This window comes from Bombus bifarius, unplaced genomic scaffold (assembly GCF_011952205.1).
Source record: "Bombus bifarius isolate JDL3187 unplaced genomic scaffold, Bbif_JDL3187 scf7180000009111, whole genome shotgun sequence".
Classification (NCBI taxonomy): Eukaryota; Metazoa; Arthropoda; class Insecta; order Hymenoptera; family Apidae; genus Bombus; species Bombus bifarius.
In genome coordinates, this window is record NW_022884904.1 from 1,129,018 (window position 1) to 1,149,597 (window position 20,580).

A 20,580-nucleotide genomic window follows, 5' to 3' on the forward strand; every position below is an offset into this window, starting at 1 on the left:
GTTTCTTTCAATTACCTTCGCGCAACTTCTCCTTCTTCTTTCTCTTTCTCTTCCTTACTATCTACTACGAACTTTCAATTACATCGACTTAACCCATCTAAATATTGACCGATAAACGCTGTTCGCCATTAACTTCAGATATACGTTAATATCCATTGATCATAGGCGGACGAACGTCGAAGGTTGTAAAAAAGGGAAAAATATCTGCTAGGAAATGAAGTTATCTACTATACGTCTAATCGTTCTATACCTCTACGTTCTAATCGTACGATATGTCTTTTCTAAAACAACTGCTGTCTCTACCACACACACACACATACACACACGCACGCGCGACAGTCTGCGATCCAAAAGCGCTGCTCACATTCAATTCATATTCAATGATATTCGGTTCCGTCCGTCGCTTCTTTCTAATTCTATCTCGCTTCGAGTCGTAATAATGAAACTATGCGATCGTTCTTCAAACTTCAAACTGAAAACCACGTAGCTTCGCCGAGTTCCAACGAGTTCCAATCGATCGACCATTTAATCACTGACGAGACACAGCGCTTCTCTTACTGCTCATCCTCGGCTGACCTTGCGTTTTTCTGCCGACATTCGACGCATCCTGCTCCACGTCCTCGCTATCGTCGACGATTCGCTGCCACGGCGTAGGATTCACGTACGCTGGCTTGGCTTTTTGATGAGCTGACAATAGGTGAAAATGTCGTATTATTACATTTCTACCATTTCAAAGCATTTCTATACGTATATAAGACAAAATGAAGCAACTGACGCAGAAGCCCTTGCGTGGCAGGCTTCGGTTTGTTCTTCGCCATCTTTCGCCAGTTTTCGTAGGCTTTCGTGCTCTCCTCTAATCTCTTTTTCCTTTCTTCCTCGTGCTTTTTCCGCTTCATTTCCTCTTTCTTCTGGCATGCTACACAAACATCGTAAATGCACAAATCATCAACGAGACGAAGGAAAACCCCGATGCTTTCTTTACCTCTCTCTTCTTCTTTCTTTTTACGAGCCCATTGACGAAGATACAAAGTCTTCGCTACAGCCGCTTTATCCTCCAAATCTTTCAATTGCTTCTGAAACTCCAATTCCTTCTCTACTACAGCTTTCTTCTTCTCCTCTTCCTTCTTTTTCATCTCGGACCACTTGACGAAATTCTCCCTATCGCGGCATTCTCTTTCTTCCTTTTCACGAGCTAGCCTATCCTCCTCCATTTGCCTCTGCCGTTCAGCCTCGTCTTTCTCTCCCTTTTTCCGTCGCGCCATTTCTTGCTTCTTTCGCATCCACTCGCCGTAAGTGATCTTCTTGCCAACATCCGATTCATTCCGCCCGTTCCCCGTTATTCTCACATCGGATATCGATGAGGTAGAGACCTGCACGACTCGCTGTCCATTAAACGTATACCTACTTGATGAGAAATCGTATTCCGTCGGTCTTCGACTTAATCATTTTTCTACCGCGATTAAATATACAATAGAGATTTATATCTGTAGGTAATACAACATTTCCTACAAGATAACTACGTTTACGACACTACACGAGATACCTCTGCATTTTCCACTCGATATCCCTAGTAGAACAAAGATCGTAGCTATTGTCCGCTCTATCGGCAATTTTACAACGTCTCTCGATTCGATTCGAATGCTTACACGAGGTGACGGATTTGCAACGAACAATACCGGATCGTAAGGATGCGCATGTTGTCGGTGAATTTAACGAATAACAACGATACGTTTCTTCGGCTGAACCTTGGTCACCAGCGTGATCCATAAACGAAGCAGCCAGGTCATTGTTGATGGACAGTGTGGACATCATATCGCTGATTCCGGCGGAATCGCCGCAATTTCTCGCGAAACGTTCATCGTCTCTAGAACCGACCTTCGCTTCAATTTCCACCTCGTGTTCTACATCCTCGCCGTTCAATGTCTCCGCGTAAATTGCCGGATTAATGAATCGAACTTCCGTACCGGATCTAGAACTTATAGGAATCGTACCACAGCGAATCGTTCCATTGCTTCGAGAGGTTCCAGTTCTTCTCCGACTATCATCGGACGCAACATTTTTCCAACGACTAGAACTGATCAGACATACACCGTTTCTGGCCTCAGCGTCGTTTACGCTATGCATCTCGTTAATATCATCTCTCTTACAATCATACCAACTGTCAACGTCGTTGTCCAACATCGTCAAGCGTCCTTAATTCTGGTCAGGCAATACTCGATCAAGATTATTATATAACAGACAAGAGTATATCGAAATTTAATCACTCGTCACATATCGTTGGCTTCCGGTCGTGTCTTTCCACTAATCCTTCGCTGTCCCGATACAACTCGTGTACGCATATTCGTCCATCTTTCACGCGATGTTGCACTTTTCGTTTATACAAACAACAACGAATCCCTGTTAGCGACGTATTACCGGCACTACCGACTTCAACTTGAAATTTACCGAGAAATTTGTACACGAGTACGTTCGCGCGTGATACCGCGGTCCGATTTCCAACTTTATGGAGGTGCGCGCCACCTTCGATCCGGAACACCCTCCGTTAATCGACACGCGATCCCACTTTACGTTCGCATTCGATAACTCACCTGATTGCTGATGTAGGCTATTCTGCTGATCGACCAACAAGAAAAACAGATCACATTCGATATCGCTTCGCGATATATTACGATATGCACGGTCGATCTTAACCATATCCTATACATATTTCATTTCGTTCCCTCCTGATTAAGACAACGGTATGAATATTTCAAACAAATATTAGAGAAACAATGTTCACTTACTTTCAAAAATAATTCACAGATAATTACAAACAAAGTGCACAGACTAAATTATTTTTTTTAAGGTAACTAACTACGCTACAGACATATACAGTACTGTTTGTTCGCTAAAGTTCTTTATTTATCCTTTAACTTATCTATGTATCCTTATTATTAACTTGTGCTTAATCGATCTATCGCTTGATTCATGTTTTAACATGAATCGTGATATCAGGGAAATTAGCGTTCAATTGATATGATATTCCGCAAGTTCGACTCAGTCGCGTTATTCTGTCGTGTGATCGTAACATACTCTTCCGTAATCTCCTCTGGTTGTACCCTATTAAAGTACGTTTCTCGCCCTTGATGCACATAATACGTATCATCGAAATTAAAGTGCAGTCCGAGTACGATATTCAGCGCAGAGGCGTCATACGCGTGACAACCGGAATACCGATACTGTGGTTTCTTATTAAATCGGCAACCTGCTGATTGAGCTCCTACAATGATAAATTCCAATTACTTACGTACTACAATCACCGCCGTGTCTTAACGCAACATTTCAATACGTAGAAAAAATATTGTTCTTAGCATATATACCGATAGGACAAATACAATCTCTTGTCAGCGCACACTGAACCCATGGCAACATTACTTTCTCTCTAATTTCTTTAACATTTCTAATTACTAAGTGCGATGCTCTTATCAAAGGAAGAAAGAAGAAACTTTCTGCAGAAACGTGAAAATATTCGTACATCTTTGGGTGTGTTAAAGAGCTAATCGCATGCCTTGTAGGCCAACTTAAAATCCCAGATTTTGGTGAAAGATACTTTGAAATGTCTGAAGAATTCAAACGCATATTAGAATCCATATACAGTATATTTCCTAATGTGTTTAAAGCTGTCTGCAACATACGAAAAAAAACCAAGTAGCAAAATTCTTTGCTTCGCCTTACTTTATATACATATTTTATACACACACACACACACATATATACATATATATATATATATATATTTATTTACAAATATCTAGTTACCTGAATAACTAGAGGTCTATAAACATGTAGCCTATCATCTTCGACATGGGCCGGAAATAGACTTATATCAAAATGAATCACATTACATTTCGTAGAGTTGCAAGCCGTCCTAATACTTTGCAGAGAATCGTCGTTCAATCCGACGCTATATACGACAATACTGTTATTTGGCAAAAAGTGACTGATATTTCTCACAAAGCCGTAAATATGTTGTTCGTTTCCAGGCCTAATAAGAGAGACAACAGTCACATTTTGAGATTTAAGACTAAAAGGTGTTGTGCTTGTTTGCCCATCGAGCCCAAGCATCGCAAGATACTTGGAATCTGTCACCAAGCGCTTTTCTTCAACGTCTTTCAAATTTTCCTGGGAAGATTACAAAATATGGAAAAATTAACAGTATATAATCATTATATTATTAATACTCTATAATAACAATCAGTCAACAGAGAATATTACAGTAATATTTACTTGGAAGTTTCGTAATTGCTTGTGTGTTTCTGTAACTAGAGTTTGAATGGAAGGTCGTTGATTGCTGAAAGCAATGAAGATAATGCTGCTTCCTGCTATGCAGATAAGCAACAATAGCAGGCCCTTGGTACGCATCTCTCATCATTTAATCAAATGTATTTTCAATTTTTAGACGACAATTAGGTACATACTTTACGTTAGAAACATCACATACAGGTTATGCACCGTCAATGACATGACCGATATTTATAAAATGGATATCATTTTAACCGGAGCAGGTTGCTATCGCATAAACATCAAAGGGTAAGCTTAACACGCCCATTTCGTGGAAACAGTAGTTCAAATCTTCTAGCAGATTAGATTAAATTACGTTTTTTCTGTTAACAAAACACTCTTAGCGATCTAGCAGACGCCGCATTTTTAGGAACTTTTCGATTTAATGGCAGCTCTGCGTAATGGCGACGCAACGTTCTCTACACTTTGACGCAACCGCGTAACTGTTTCAATATCTTAACAAATATTGAGCTCGTCGCTTCAATATCTTAAAAAATTTAATTTAAATAAGACAAGATTCCGCTAACTTTTTGCAGAATATAATTTTACTTTAACTCAGATATGATTTTCATTTATTAAACCTGTTTTATATACAATATATGTTATTGGACAAGATTGATGAAATCTATGTTAGGATAATGATACTATATAATAATCTAGAATCTAGAAATTCCTTTTGCAAGGAAATTATTACATAATTTTTCGAGCTTCTAAATTGTTATATCACAGTTGAACCACATATATCACATTTTCATTAAATTATTACTTTGCGTTAGTATGTTAGACTCATTTTCTAGATATTTAAATGACTATGTTACCTGAAATATGGTATACAAATTCGTCACAGGTCTTAAGCACTACCTACACAAGTCTCTGCGACATTGAAATATTTTGATATCAATAATTTGTTAAAGAATTTGTTTCATTTATATATGATTTAAATTCATCTATCTACGGTTAATCTATCCGTAAAGTACAGCGGGTTTGTTCTCCACAATCTTTCTTTCTTCTTCCATTTCTTTCATAAAACTTAATTATTTTTCTCACAAATCTGTTCCTTTGTTGAATGAAACAATACATAATTTTATTCATTTACTATACATGCGATGTCATTCGTTTGTCATCTCACTTTTACATCAACATGTATAACCTAAAGTGTACATATTCGACCGATAAATAAACCAAACCATATCGATCGTATGAGAAATACTAATAGCTAGTGACATTCTTGTATAAAACGAAACGTGTTACCAAGACTCTAAAGAATAAAGCATATTAAAAATATGGTCGTTGAGTTTAATATTAACTCTTAATCCCCTGTGTATAGTGCCAACGTTTATTTATTCTTTGAGATTTAAATGAAGTAAGACAATGTGAATAAACCTCATATGACAGCAGTAGGGGATAAAGCTGGAAGAGAGAAGGATCTTGAAATTTCCGTAAAGCATAGCAACTTAGTAGAATATTTATTATAATTAATTTACATTATCTTAATAGCGTGTCATCGATAATATATATATATATATATATATATATATACACACACACACACATATAGATATATATATTTTATAAATATATATATAGATATTATGTTTCGGATCCAATACTTATTTTAAATATATCGAAGAAATGTTTTATACTGAATAGAGAATGGTTAAGTAAGTCGTTGTTTGTTCGTCTTAATGTATGTAATTTTTTACATTAGATTTATACATACAAAAAAAATATTCTATATAGCGTATTGCATTGTAGGATTCTATTCTATGACATGTTATGATTAGATCTATGATGAAAGTAGTAATGGCTTAAAAATGAAGCTGTATAAGTTGATAGTTCATCAAAAGACTTTTAGTGAAGAAGATTTAATAATCAATCCAAAAGATCACCCTAGTATAAAAACTGGAGATGTTGTTGAAATTTATCACCCTGAGGTTGAATTTAGCCGTCTACTCCTTCAAGTCACGTCCTTTAAAGAAGATTTACAAGGAAGGGAGACAATTAGCGTGGAAAACAATGTAGCCACAATGTTTCAATTAAGAACATTTGCAGACGTGTATATGAATGTTGTTAATCCAGACGATGTAGCTTTGGATTCCATTGAACTTACCTTCAAAGACCAGTATCTGGGTCGTAGTGAAATGTGGCGTCTGAAAAATAGCTTGGTAGAATAGATATTGTTTATTTTTCAATTTGTATCCAAGTATTTTGCTCTCTTATCTTTTATATAAATTTGTTTATCAGGTCAACACTTGTGTATATATGAACAAGAAGATTGAATTCTGTGGAGGCAGTATCAGATGTCAAGTATATGAAATGTGGTCACAGGGTGATAGAGTCGCTTGTGGTGTTATAACTAATGATACTAAGGTTTGCATTTGAATATAGTGGAAAAAGAAAGTATGTATAAAATTGTCTCTTAAAAATTTCTCTTTTAGGTTGTGTTTCGTTCTTCGACCAGTATGGTGTATCTTTTTATTCAAATGAGTTCAGAAATGTGGGATTTTGACATTCACGGTGACTTATATTTTGAAAAAGCTGTTAATGGGTTTTTAGCTGATTTATTTCAAAAGTGGAAAAAGAATGGCAGTAATCATGAAGTAACGATTGTTCTATTCTCAAGAACATTTTATAATGCTAACAGTCTGGAAGAATTTCCAAATCACATGCGTGAATGTTTACAACATGATTATAGGGGAAGATTTTATGAAGATTTCTACAGGGTGGTAGTTCAAAATGAAAGATTTGAAGATTGGAGTAACGTGTTGGTACAATTACGTAAACTGTTCACAGACTATCAAAAAATTGTATTAGAATATCATCAAAAATCAGGTGTCTCTATACCAAAAGCAGTAAATTCAACAGCTGCACAGGGCAACTTTTTAGAAGTACTGAACATGTCTTTAAATGGTAATATTTAAACAGACACACACATATACATATAGTTTAATTTATTACAAAGTATTTCGCTTAATTTAGCTCGCTTACAGTGTTTGAGAAACATTATCTGGATCGTAGTTTTGATAGAACTGGTCAGTTATCGGTGGTGATTACACCTGGTGTAGGTGTTTTTGAGGTTGACAGAGAGTTAACGAACGTTACAAAACAAAGAATTATCGATAACGGAGTTGGTAGTGATTTGGTGTGTGTCGGAGAACAACCATTACATGCTGTACCTTTATTAAAGGTATTTACGCTTATGAAAATATTATACAGCACTTAGTAATAATGTTATAAATATTAATATTTGTGATATAATTTTAGTTTCACAATAAGGATACATCTGTTAATGCGCCTGATGACTATAGCATGCCGCACTGGATTAATCTCAGTTTTTATTCAACAAATAAAAAAATTCCTTATTCAACATTTATACCTCGTATAAAACTTCCTCAGAGGGTGTCAAAACAATCAGCAGAAACTGGAAAATTGCAGTGTAAAAGTAAGCTTCTACAAGAAGATGCAAAGGAATGTTTGCACAATACTTTGTTTGACTATGATGCATACGATGCACAGGTCTTTCAATTGCCTTCAGTCCATACGTCAAGGTAAATTCAATATTAAGTTAAATGCTGAAACTTTAACGCCAGAGGTTCTAGTTTAAAATTTTCTATAAGTAGTTTGCAACGAGTTACGACCAGAACTAAAAAGACAAGCGTTGCCAGCATGGAAACACATAATAACGCGCATATACTGAAACTTCTGAAAAGAAAAATGTCAGATCCTGATATACATCACCCGCCACCTGAATCTCACTCACCTCCAGCTGCAACAAGAAGCGCAGCAATCTTGATACCTTCTAGAACAGATGACGTAACTAGTAGTGAATCCAATGGAGAAGTCAATGGTATATATTGAAATTACTTGTACAAGTTATAAGTGTTAATAAGATATTGAAATATAATCGTATTTAACAATTATATGTTACGTAGAATCGAGGATATCAGTAAAAAGCGATTTAACCGATTCAGAAATATCGCCGCCATTTAGGCCGGTTGTTGGCAGTGCTGGAAGCCCCACAAATACAATATCTCAACCTACAACTATTAGACCTAGTAGGGCACTTATTAATCCTTTTGATCCATCTCACGTTACAATTAAATTAACTAGTAACAGACGAAGATGGACACATATTTTTCCTAAAGGTAATTACTAATAAAGAAAAGAAATTACATAATCGTTTAAATTTAACTAATATCGTAGGGCCAACAGGTGTACTTATACAGCAACATCATTATCAAGCTGTGCCAACACAAATGTGTTCAGAACCACAATCCGATGCTACTTCCACTATAAGTGGCTCCCCTATGGAACATAACGACGTCTCTAACTCGAATCAGTTTCAAGATCGTTAGTATTTCATATAAAATACATAAGTCGTGTATTAATATAATACAGCACCGCAACTATGTTTTTCATAGACACAAAGAATAAACCGCAGAGATTAAATCTTTTACTATCAAGCACTGATAAAAGTGGGAATCCGATATCCTCTACAGGCAATAAGTCTTTGACATTGTTATGGGGTGCTACTGGTGAACAGGAATGGACACCGGCACTTACAACAGGTTTGCATATATTCTAATAAAGCGATTTACAACATAAATATACTATATAACTACTGGCAAATAATATTTTATAACATATCCAAATAACAACATTAGCCATATTATTATTCACAAGTTATCCACAAATTATTATAAAATGAGTTTACAGTTTGAAGAAAGAATTTTGAAAGGATCTTTAATTAAGCAAACGATTAATTCATGTGGTAAAAAATATTAGACAATTAATTACGGATGTATAATGCTTCTTGGCAATTTTAGGAGAACAATAAAGGCATACATAAGTAAAATAATGTAGGTGTAATATTATAAATTATTCAACCGATGCACAAATCCATACAGAGAACTTCATTCTTATCATTCATACTTAATACCAAGAAGGATTAATCAATACAATTTTGAAACATAATTTCTTAAAGAATGAAAATAGTTGATACAAATTTCAGGAAAAGATATTGCTTTTCAAGCAGAAATGAATGAAAGTTTAATACACAGTCACACAATCATCATGCATAAGAAGTATTTTCATTCTTGGACATATTCATGTTTATTTTTGAGGCTCATCGATCATTTATATGAATAATATTATTATTACATTTATTTCCATGCTATGGTACGTCTTATTGGGATGCAACGCTGGACGCATTGACGCGTGTGTGATGTACAACTATGATGTCACATTAAACAGCAATCATAGGTTAGCGCCATACGTTATTGGGGGTTGATTCGGTTATGGTACACATTCTTTCCTTTTATTTTCTTTTTTTTTTTTCCAGGGCATTAAATTTGTAGTAACTTTTGTTCTTCATAGCTCTAGTCTTTATGATTCTTCTATGCATGTATGTCCTCTGTTGCAAAAAAGTAATTCTAATTCCAAAATAATTTCTATAAATAATCTATTAAATATTTGTTACTATTACGATTATTTATACACCTACATAGAATTCTTTTGTTATTTCTTATTTCTACTTGTTTCATAAGATATTTGCACTGTTCAAAATTCTAATTTTTTCCGATTCTCTATATATACTATGAATTTCATATCATATATTCTTCAAACATTCTCTCATCTGCTTTATAATCCTTCCACTCTATCATCTCGCTTTAAGATCGCACTTATTTATATTACTAGTAATAAGTAGTATACGATATTTGATATGATTTACTAATAATGTATAGAAATTTAATTTTATGGGAATAATTGAAGTACCTTCTTCTTTTATGTAATTATTGTTGATGTAGTATACTTGTTTCGATTATGCATACACGTTTGTCTCCTTCAATATTATTTTCACAAACTTAGTTTGTTATGCTTTGTAACAAACTATTTCGAGAATTCATTTGAGAATTACATTACAAATAATACTTCTTGCATTGCATGCTTTAGTACTAAATCGTGGTCATCTTGGATTTCATATACTGGCAACACATATTGTAATACTAATATAATCACTATCTTTGTTTGGGGTGCATAAATTGTTTAATACGTACTTGCACTGTACAATAATTTTGTGAAAATTTCTTCTGTGTATTATATCTGTGTATTTTTGCATTAACTGCTGCATAATACCTAGATTTAGTACTTACGTAGTCACGAAAATTAACATTATATATTAAAAATAATTCATTTATTTATTCATTTGAAACAGTCTAAAATGCAAATTGCATTTTTCATATATATCCTACGTCTTATTTTGTAGGTGTTGATTGGAAATCATTGACAATCCCAGCATGTTTGCCAATTACTACAGATTATTTTCCCGATAAAAGAAGTTTACAAAACGACTACGTTGTGTCAGACTATAATCTTTTGCCTGACGACGTTAATACAGATTTTGCTCAACAACGAGCAATATATAAAAAACCTTTGACAACTGCCGAAGTATTTAAGGAGCTTGTATCGCAACGATTAGCACAGGTATTATGCCAATCATGCCTTCAAACGTGATCTTTGCCCGTATGTGTGCAATTCTGTGTAACTATGTTTATTTTCTCTTTCTTTTTTTTTTCTCTTTTTCTTTATCTTTCTCTTCTTTTCTTTTCTTAATCAAGGGTTTTCAATTAATTATTTTACCGCAAAATAATCAAAATCAGAGCCATACACCCGGTAGTAATGCTGTCCCTGCAATAAGCTCTGTAATGCGGGGACGGCAAACAGAATCAGAACCGAAGGAGGAATATTTGCTAAGCATTGGGAGAATATTTCACAAAATATCTTTATTCGATAATTGTATAACAGTAACAAGATATCGGCCAAGGTGAGAAATCGCGCTACAAATTAATAAGAAGTAAAGAGAGAATATTTGAATGTATCCTTTACAGGCATCCTTACCCTCCGTTCAATATTCATTATCTGTATCGATTTCACGCACCTCATCACGACACGTACGAAGTATCATGGGTATCTTTTACAACAGAGAAGCTTGAAAATTACAATTGGAATTATTTGGATCATTACATCTGTACAAGGGGCCATACTGATTTTGCTTTAGTAGAGGTAAGATTTGTATCGTATATTATTTCAATTTTTTCTGAGATCATTAAAAATTTCTAGGCGCTTAAATACTGGAGATTTCGCGTGTTTTTACTTCCTTTGCACAATTCGGCTACTCGAAAATTTTTAGAGGGATCATCAAGATGTGATATATATACACCTCTCACCACTTCCGAACAAGTGTCTCTCTTGGACGGATTTTTACGGTTCATCGAGCTGTGGCCGAATAAGATACGCCGCCCGAATCCGAACAAAAATTGGGTAACTTTTGCATAAAATTTTTCTAATATGTAAGATAGCCTGATTTTTCAGTTTATGGGAATTGAAAGATGTAAAACATAAACTTTTTAAATCGATTGAAATTATCGAATAGGGGAACCTCGAGTAAAATCCAATTGACAGATGTTTCGCTATTATTCCCTGTTTTTCGTCTAAACTAGAACATTGCGTTTTACTTTGGGTTTAACTAACGATCTATTTTGTACCATATTGCGCTGTACTTTTGCACTCTAGAATTGACTGTCGCATGCCTGATGTACGACGCCTAAGTAACGCAATTTTGGTGCTTTTGTTAGTTTCGAATATCGATTAGTTCGTTTAATATCAAAGAGTTGTAATTTTCCTTTATTTTTCTTTATTTCGCAGTTTTTGTTTTGCAAGAGTTTTAACGCAGTGCCATTCTTTCAGTGGTGTACTAAATATGCAGGATGCAACAAACAGTAACATGAGGGTTAATTTAAGTTCAAAAGAAAGAGCACGATTTTTTCACAAGCTTATTTATTTGTCACTCGATAAATCACTTACAGTGGCTATTACCTACTCGAATTTGACGATATTTTATTACGTACAGACTAATTATTTTCAAATAACAATCTCTGAACTAGTATTTATAGCTGGCGGGTGTCAATGTCAAAATTACACAGTTACACGAGAGAGATATACACGTAATCGTAGGTAGAGATAGATGAGTGGAATGTTAGGAGAGGGCATTTAGCATGATATGTTTCAGAATCCTTCGACTCTAGGTGGTGTTTCCCAGAGAGATCCTGCCTCTCACTTGACCAGACGCAGGCACAGCACGAGCCTGATTGTCCTCACTAACCAGGTACATCCTCGCATCCTGTAGCCTCAGTGCGCTGATCCGGATGTCAATGAAATCATTATCATCTCTATCCATGAATCTCAGAATATACGCCTCCTTTGGCAATAAGGAGGGGACACCCATGAATTCTTCATGTTCTTTTTTTAATCTTTAAATATTAGTTACATCCAGTTCTTTAGTAATGTTAGATTCTAACAGCAAGCTTGTCAGAACATTCAGACAGCTTACACAACGTATTACACAATGCAACCATGCTTGATATCTGCCTTGAATGCGCACATGATTTTTTAGCAAGCTTTTGTGTAATGCAAAACGCCAACATTTTATTTATCTTCTTCTCTCTTCGTCGATCTAATTAATAATGCTCTCTGAATAAAATGTTAACAATGCATTACATAATGAAACAGACCGGTGATATACTACTTCATGATCATGAGCTTGTTCATACATTTACAGTTACCCATACTATTCATCATGCTTTTCAGACCAATCTAGTCGGCAGCTCTCCCTTCAGGGAGCGACTCGGAAGCAATCGTCTACCAGAGAAACCGAGACCAAGGTTTGAATAAGCTTAGATTGATGATTTCGGCATTGTTGCTTTGGCAAATGTAATAGTATAGCTTGCAACCTATTGCATCTTGCAACGAAATGTCCATTGAAATTTGACGTTTGATACCTTTTCATTTTGCTTGTTCGCTTCTGTGCTGCATCGGTTTAATTACTAAATATTAACTGCTTTAAATTGTTTATATACGACGCGAATAATTATATTTGCTGTTGATACAATCATACAAAATGATTGAAAATCGAATTGTTTTTGCCGGAATTATAAGTCCAGTCTTCATGGAGTTTTATTGATTTATTCGATACGTATTTCGATATTATTTATTGATACAATACATGACAAGGCATCGAAATTATATTCATTATATATTAAAAAACGTAGAAAAATTTATGCAGCTCTGGCCACTCAGTTTCAGTTTTATGAGTATATATTTTTGTATGAATATGCACATTGAAGCTAATACCGCACATAATTCCCGACAAACTGCACATCTGCATGTTTTACACATAACGATGCTGGCAAAACGGTAAAGATTTGTGTGTATCTGTTGTACAAACAATTATTAAGTAACATTAAGGAGGCTGGTCTAGAAATTCCATATTATTCAATTGATACTGCGTTATTTGCCTTAAGATATTACAATGCTTCTACTCTGGTGATGAACACAAAGGTACCTTTGATTCAAATTTCTGGGAAGGGTGTGCTCAGAATAGAAGAGAGCTGTATTTGTAAATGTTTCAGTACAATCTTTGTACATATTTCCCATTCTATACTTTTCAGCTGCTTTCATCCTTCTTTTCATCATTTAGCAAAAATGAGATACAGAGCATTTGTACCATTTACTTCGACATAGGTAACGGTAAAATGTTACAGAAAATTGCCAAGAATGTGATTTACAATTGTACAAATACTCTGTATGGTAGAAAATATTGGTAGTGAGTGAGGGAGTGACGGGGTTCTCTGTACAGGAGAGGCATGTAGTGAATACCGCTGCGACTGCCCGCGCGTGCCTCGACACTCCTCGCCACGTGCCAAACAGGTTGGTGTTTTAATCTTTTAAATTTCTTTCACTTTAACTTTAAATTTAAATATTTGCCGTTGACGGCAAGATATGTATGTGCATCTATATTATAATACCGAAGCATGAATTAAGCTAACAACTCTTACATTTAAATATTAAGATATCGATTCTATCCTTATCTTGTGTATGTACATACATATTCTATCTATATACAGGGCATTCTATCTTACACTTTTGTTTGAGAAAGAAAATAAATAGTATTATGCAGATGCAAATTTTGTTGCTTTTCACATTAGACATTGCTTAATTTTCTCTATTGCTCTGTTTCTCTGCCATACACCATTCTGATAATATAAGCACTATGTGATTAATTGGTATCACTTGTTTTTGTTAGATCAGGTTCCAAAGTGATGGATAGGGGCCGAATCTCACCTGCCAGCGAAGCTGTGTTACCCCTTTCACTCGAGCAACAGCAAGACCATTTCGATTCTAACGAAGATAGGTAAATTAAACGTCGAGTTTCATCTCACACACATCCGCATAAATCGTTTGCATAAACGCTATATTAATTATTTCAATTTCGTTACTAGTAGTACAAACATGGAATTAACAAAGTTAAAAAACACCGCGTCAAACAACGAAATTCTAGAAGCAATGAAACACCCACAAAACGGCGTGGGATTCCTCACACAACACCCATCTCTTCCAAGCCAGACATTTGTTAGCGCAGATGCAGTGCAATGGTTAAATAATCACATAGAAGGAGGAGTAACAGTGGAGAGTGCCATCAATATCATGAATGTAATAATAATAATGTTGTCAGTATACAGTGAAGTTATTGGTTCCATGTATTTTTATAATATACTTTCATCTAGGGTATGATACAAGACAAGCTCATATGCCATGCATCTGGAGATTTTTCTAAACCATTCATTCTAGGATTTTATTTGTATCACATAGTACAAGATAAAGAAAATCAAAGAGGTAAAGGAAATTATTGTACATTAATTATATATTAATTTGTTATCTATTGTTTGTATGATTTTTCCTATTTTTAAGCTGGCGATTATTTCTCGCCCCTGGGTGATTTGCAAAGCTTCGAAAATGAATGGGTAGAAGTCGAAATAAGGGCACCGAAAGGCTGGTGTGAACCATCTTCGCCAGGATCGTTCCCCCTCATGTCATCTCCAATGACTATACCCAGCTGCGATACTACTATTGTAGACGAATCAAACGTAGCGCCGTTTCTTAAAGATGATTTAGACATATCCGACATGGCGGATGAGCATGGAGAATGGCAAGGTAATTTTTTATACTTCTGGTAGCGTTACTTTTTAGTGTTTATGTATTTTCCATTTCTTATTTCTCCTAATTCACGTATTATTCACTTTACCTCCTAGTTCCGTCATATAAACATACTCATCTAGATATAGACATAAACAACAGAAGCGATAGAATCGAATGGGGACATCTAAGATATCAATCTATATACAAAGTAGATCATTCTTACGAACTAGTGGTACAATGGGTTGCATCATCTGGTAGTATAGTCGCTGACCTTGTAAGTATATATTTTTTGTGATCTAAAGCGAGTTCATATTTCGAAATATAACTACTACGTTTGGATTTCAATCTGGGAAGATATTTGTGTGGCAACGTAAGGCTCAAATGTGCGGAATTCAAATGGTTCCTATCCCAAGCGATCTACTAGCATTACCGTTCACTTCAAAAAGTGATCCTTTAAGGGGGCCTATTTTTATACCATTAAATACAGAGTGTCTTATGGCAAACAAACGACATCTTTTCGAAGGTTTGCTCTCTCAGTATCAACGCGAATTAAAGCGCTATATAGAACGGATGGTTATCAATGATTAATCCAATGGTTATCGATGGTTCTTGATTCCAGAATTTCGAGAAGTAACTTACGCACAAAGACTCTTTCTTTTTCAAGAGACAATTGTACAAAGATTTGGCTTTGTTCCATGCCTAATAGAAAGTACTGAAAACGATCACCAGTACGTTCATATGACCGGCAATGCATTCATACTGATACCATCTACGACAAATACAAGATCACGTCCTCGAACTGCTACCAACATAGTGAGACGAAACACAGGGCAAAAGGGATATCCGATTCATTCTGATCAACCCAGCCCTCATGAAGCTTACATTACGAGACACGTTAGCGGGAAGAATAAAGATGACTACAACAAGGACAAGAGGGTAGGTAATCTGTATAATTCTTTGAGGAAGAAGTTGTTAGAGAAATGAATTCTCATCTGTTTAGATTGGTTTCCTTTGGTCGTGGAATCACATGCTTAGTCGAAAATGGAAATCATCATCCACGTTAGTTGGCGATGAATTGTTTCAAAAAAAGCTCATACAAGATTTTAGACATTTTTGTTCGAATGGGGACAATAGATTGAAACAGTTCTGGGAACATTGCTGGGAGATAAAAGAAAAATCGTGCACGAAAACAATCTAAAGGATCAAATGGAATGTATAACGTAAATATTGTTTTATAAGCTTATATTTCAATTGTAGTATTTAGAAGATTTAATTTCATCGCCATTAAAATAAGTACTTCGTTTTAGACGGTTAAGAAATCATTTCGAATGTAACATGTACTTTGTGATACAATTGTTATTACGGATAACGGAAGTATGTACAGAATTAAAGATATATTTTAATGCTTACAAGAACGATGTAAATGAACTGAAAACTAATGTTTGTAATATATATATATATATTTCAAGAAGTATATATTTCAAGTAACTTACAATTAGTTTGCATAAGGCATCTGTTGTTTTTACGGCACCGATAGTAGTAAATTTATAATTTTTGTTACTTGTTAATACATGTATTTATACACCTACGAAAGAAAGGAAACGAAGCTATATTGAAATAAAATGGTCTGTATTTTTATTGAACCGAACATTTTTAGAAATGTTGTTATTAACAAAAATATCACATTTATTTAATTCTACACTTATAACATTTCGCCTTAATGTCTATATTCGCCTAGTGCTATATAATTGTATTTTAATCTCAATTCAGAGAAATACTGGGGGTTCGTATTAACGTCACCACATACTTTCACACGCTTAAAGTCATCATAAAGAGTATTTAACATAATATATTATTAACATTTTAATTTTGCTTATTTTTAATATTCTATTTCTAATGTTCTAGTATTATTTCGTACCATACGTTACATAAAAATATATTTTATGTCAAAATATTACAAAATTTTAAATAGAATGTAGAAAAATTATGTTGCACATTGAACAAATATTAATTATTTATGTTCAAAGAGTCAATAATTATTTAGAAATTATTTGCATCTCGATGTAAGCATAATTTAAATACATACCTATTCTTGTCAGTAAGCTAGTCTAGAGGGAGATGCCGCGAAGTATTTCTTGTTTTTCCTCATAAATGTCCGACTGTAACAATGCCCGAATATGAGTACCGTAACGTAATTGATTTCAAGCTAAAAGTACGTAATAGTAAGGTGCAAACCTAGAAGTAAGTGGAGTATTAAAGAAGCCACGGGAAATGCTGCGTTTAAGTAAAGATTCCTGAGATGGTGTATGCTGTAATTCACCAGTTCTATGAGTACCAATATTGTTTAGATTTTCGGGATTAACGAAATTTGCCCAATAATCCGAAGGTATTTTCAATAAATTTTCCACTATCTATAAAAAGAAAAGTAAAAGGTCAAGCAAGCATTATCTAGTCTTTTCAATTTTTTATTATAATACTTACAGCAACTTGATTACTTGTCTCTGAAAGAAGAGAATTGGGCGATGGTTTCTGGCAACTATAGCCGACCAAAGTAGGCCCAAAAACTTTAGCTAAATTAGTTATTGGCATCTTACATTCTGGACTACTTGATACTCTTTGTAAGTGCAAGATTAAAAAGGCAAGCGTGTCTCTGTTAGGTTGAGGTAGTTCAGAAATTGCTTGGTATAATGCAGCATCAGCATCTTGTTTATCAGTAATAGTAGTTGCTCGAACAAAGTCTGCCCATAATCCGACAGTGATTAACGGCTCTCGTAACGATCTAAGGGTAAGGAAGAAACTAAATAAGTTGTTTCACTTGTATAGAACAAAATATTCGAATCGACGTACCTAAGGAAATCTTTAAGAGTAGAACATATGGTAGATATATCGACATCGGAAAGATTGGGGGCACCTTTGCCTTTAAGGAATTTCTCTTTTAGACATTTTACCTCCGTTAAACCGCCATTTACCCTGTACAATCCTTGTTCGCTCATTCCTCTCAATTCTATTTCGTTGATGCAATGAACAACCAATGACGGTACCATTGGCGGGATCATCGGTGTATAATCTGCTATCGTTCCCTAAGAATAGTTTGTTATCACTTTTTATCATATACAAAGATACCGCAAGTTTCAAGAGCTTACTGATGTTCCTCGTAGTGTAGGTGTATTTCCATTAGGTACACATGGTAACGGAACTAAGTCTTTACATTCCATATGAGCCGTAGCTCTACAGTCTTTACATTTCAGGGCTACCTTTCCAAATCGAATCCTAAAATGTTATTTTTAAAAGTGTTTCTATGACACTTGTATGAACCGAATCCTTATGAATATTTTACCTCTTGTCACATGGTATACAGACTTCCGGTTTAATTACCGTCTTCGCTACAAAGCTATGCCCTCTAGCTGATTTCGTATTTAAAGTGTATCCGCCTATGTTTGGACTAGGTTTAAAAACGCCCTCAGAATCTGATCCTGATGTAAGAGCTTCTATTTTTGGCGCAGAAGGCTGTAATATAATTTTCACTCTGTTATTTTAACTGAAATTAAAGAAACATGGAAAAGAAAGAAAGATGTGTTTAATTCAAATAAAACAACTTACAGCAGTATCCATTTGAATATCATTTGTATCAACGGGTGTTAATTTTGATTTACTACGATCACCACTTTTACGCCTTTTACGCGAATTATGTAAAGGTTCTTGTGGATCTATGTTTTCATCCCCAGGTATAGCTTCAATTACAGAAGATGCAGTGATATTGCCATCTTTTGGCATCACTACTGTAGTTGTGGCTACTATTCTATCAGACGAAGTTAATTCTGCAGCTTTTTGTACTGTACTACGTCGCTTCTTCGTGGAATATTCGCCACTTGGTCTGTGCTCTTTCCATTCACGTTTCTTATGATTTTGTTGAATGATTGCACTAATATCTAAATCATCTTCTGACTTCGAAAAGCAACTTAAGTCACTTAAAATAGAGCCAGTGGAGTCCAGCTCCGCTATAGTATTTAATCTAAAAGCGATAATTAAACAACGTTTTCCTATGTATCAATCAATAACACTCTATGTAAATAGGAACTCACTTGTCATTTTGATGTACATCCTTTATATTATATATATTACTGTGACGACCATTTAACGTAGTGTTATTCAAAAATTGTAATTTTTCGCGGGTTTCATCGTTTAAATTTCTCCCACCATCGTTAAATAAAAGATCTCTGGCCATAGCAATTTGTTTTTCCTATATAAAAAGTAACGAGAATACATTGTCATGTGTTTAAGAATTATGAAAGAAGAACATATTTACCAATGAATTTCGTTGTTCTTCAACGGTACGCCTTCTCCTTTTCTCTTCATCTAGAAGTCTTCTAGCGTGACTTAATTTTTTATCTAAGTCAGCTGCCTCTTGATGAGATTTCTCTAAAGCTGAATGAAGACGTTGACATTCTTGTATAGATGCTAACCATTTCTGTCTCATTTCTTCCTGATTTACAGCAAACTTTAGAAATTCTACATAAAAAATAGGATGTAAATGATATAGTAAATTAACTTGAAACTACGTTAAAAAAATGAAACAATATGACTGCGTCATCTTTGTTTTCTGTGTACATATTTACAATGGCAATTTCATCGTTAAATTATAGCACGAATGGAAAGAACACAAGAAATATTGAAAAGAGTACGGGGCATGGAAAACATTTATATACAAAAGCTTAGAGGCATGCGTATTTTCTCAATATATTTTTTCATAATCTAGTAAAACATTGTAGGGAGCAAATATATGAAATCCGAACCTTCTTCGCAAGCTCCGTTTAGGTGTACATTCATACATCGAACCACTTCATCGTGACTCGCCAGCAACGATAACGATGTCATCTTCAAATTGATATAGAATTCGTTTCAAGAGAAATTAAAATATTTCGTCATGTATACAAACCACGCCAACAGGTTCGCGACAACTTTCTATCAATTATTCCAATTTTGCAACACTTGTATCGTTGCGAATATCAATTCATTCGAACTTTAACTATAAATTCGATAATATGACGCGTGTAATGCATTTCTATCATTAATTTTTCATAATAGTAAGTAGAAATCACTTCTTTGATGCACGCACATGGTATCACGCTATATCACTTAGCCGTTGACATTGTAAGTACGTTACGTTGAATACGCACAACAATCGCTTCTCGTACAATTCAAATTCGACCAATCAGAGGGACACAT

General features: G+C 34.8%; 4 protein-coding genes across 16 annotated transcripts; 1 reads left to right on the forward strand and 3 right to left on the reverse strand.

Moving 5' to 3' along the window:
• Positions 1–92: 92 nt before the first annotated feature.
• Positions 93–2,850, reverse strand: LOC117213472 (calponin homology domain-containing protein DDB_G0272472-like). The gene is made up of 4 exons (XM_033458822.1): positions 2,784–2,850; positions 1,544–2,723; positions 776–1,404; positions 93–687 (listed from the first exon to the last, which is right to left on the reverse strand). Exons 2-4 carry the CDS (start codon positions 2,179–2,181, stop codon positions 530–532), a joined length of 1,425 nt encoding a protein of 474 aa, XP_033314713.1. The 5' UTR covers positions 2,182–2,723; positions 2,784–2,850; the 3' UTR covers positions 93–529.
• Positions 2,851–2,877: 27 nt separating this feature from the next.
• LOC117213469 lies at positions 2,878–4,731 on the reverse strand. Its single transcript, XM_033458819.1, has 4 exons — positions 4,267–4,731; positions 3,799–4,161; positions 3,360–3,663; positions 2,878–3,259 (listed from the first exon to the last, which is right to left on the reverse strand). The coding sequence occupies exons 1-4, from the start codon at positions 4,399–4,401 to the stop codon at positions 3,000–3,002; spliced, it is 1,062 nt and encodes a 353-aa protein (XP_033314710.1). The 5' UTR covers positions 4,402–4,731; the 3' UTR covers positions 2,878–2,999.
• Positions 4,732–5,908: 1,177 nt separating this feature from the next.
• LOC117213473 (GATOR complex protein Iml1) lies at positions 5,909–16,827 on the forward strand. 13 transcript variants are annotated; one of them, XM_033458825.1, is made up of 26 exons: positions 5,909–6,007; positions 6,076–6,485; positions 6,565–6,690; positions 6,759–7,230; positions 7,311–7,507; positions 7,585–7,868; positions 7,938–8,167; positions 8,253–8,465; positions 8,524–8,670; positions 8,742–8,888; positions 9,574–9,582; positions 10,586–10,803; positions 10,938–11,143; positions 11,208–11,382; positions 11,440–11,640; positions 12,389–12,484; positions 12,967–13,040; positions 14,462–14,569; positions 14,658–14,868; positions 14,943–15,051; positions 15,127–15,369; positions 15,468–15,628; positions 15,709–15,877; positions 15,974–16,290; positions 16,355–16,574; positions 16,662–16,827. In XM_033458825.1, exons 2-25 carry the CDS (start codon positions 6,135–6,137, stop codon positions 16,550–16,552), a joined length of 4,662 nt encoding a protein of 1,553 aa, XP_033314716.1. In that variant the 5' UTR covers positions 5,909–6,007; positions 6,076–6,134; the 3' UTR covers positions 16,553–16,574; positions 16,662–16,827. The 13 variants fall into 13 exon arrangements, with proteins under 13 accessions (XP_033314716.1, XP_033314715.1, XP_033314719.1 ...); XM_033458824.1 differs by lacking the exon at positions 16,662–16,827 and having other exon boundaries at positions 16,355–16,655; XM_033458828.1 differs by lacking the exon at positions 16,662–16,827 and having other exon boundaries at positions 14,661–14,868; positions 16,355–16,655.
• Positions 11,811–20,519, reverse strand: LOC117213474 (rac GTPase-activating protein 1). The gene is made up of 11 exons (XM_033458838.1): positions 20,148–20,519; positions 19,661–19,863; positions 19,437–19,594; positions 18,955–19,366; positions 18,692–18,861; positions 18,498–18,624; positions 18,202–18,434; positions 17,836–18,133; positions 17,590–17,765; positions 17,441–17,513; positions 11,811–12,577 (listed from the first exon to the last, which is right to left on the reverse strand). The coding sequence occupies exons 1-10, from the start codon at positions 20,227–20,229 to the stop codon at positions 17,450–17,452; spliced, it is 1,923 nt and encodes a 640-aa protein (XP_033314729.1). The 5' UTR covers positions 20,230–20,519; the 3' UTR covers positions 11,811–12,577; positions 17,441–17,449.
• Positions 20,520–20,580: the final 61 nt, after the last annotated feature.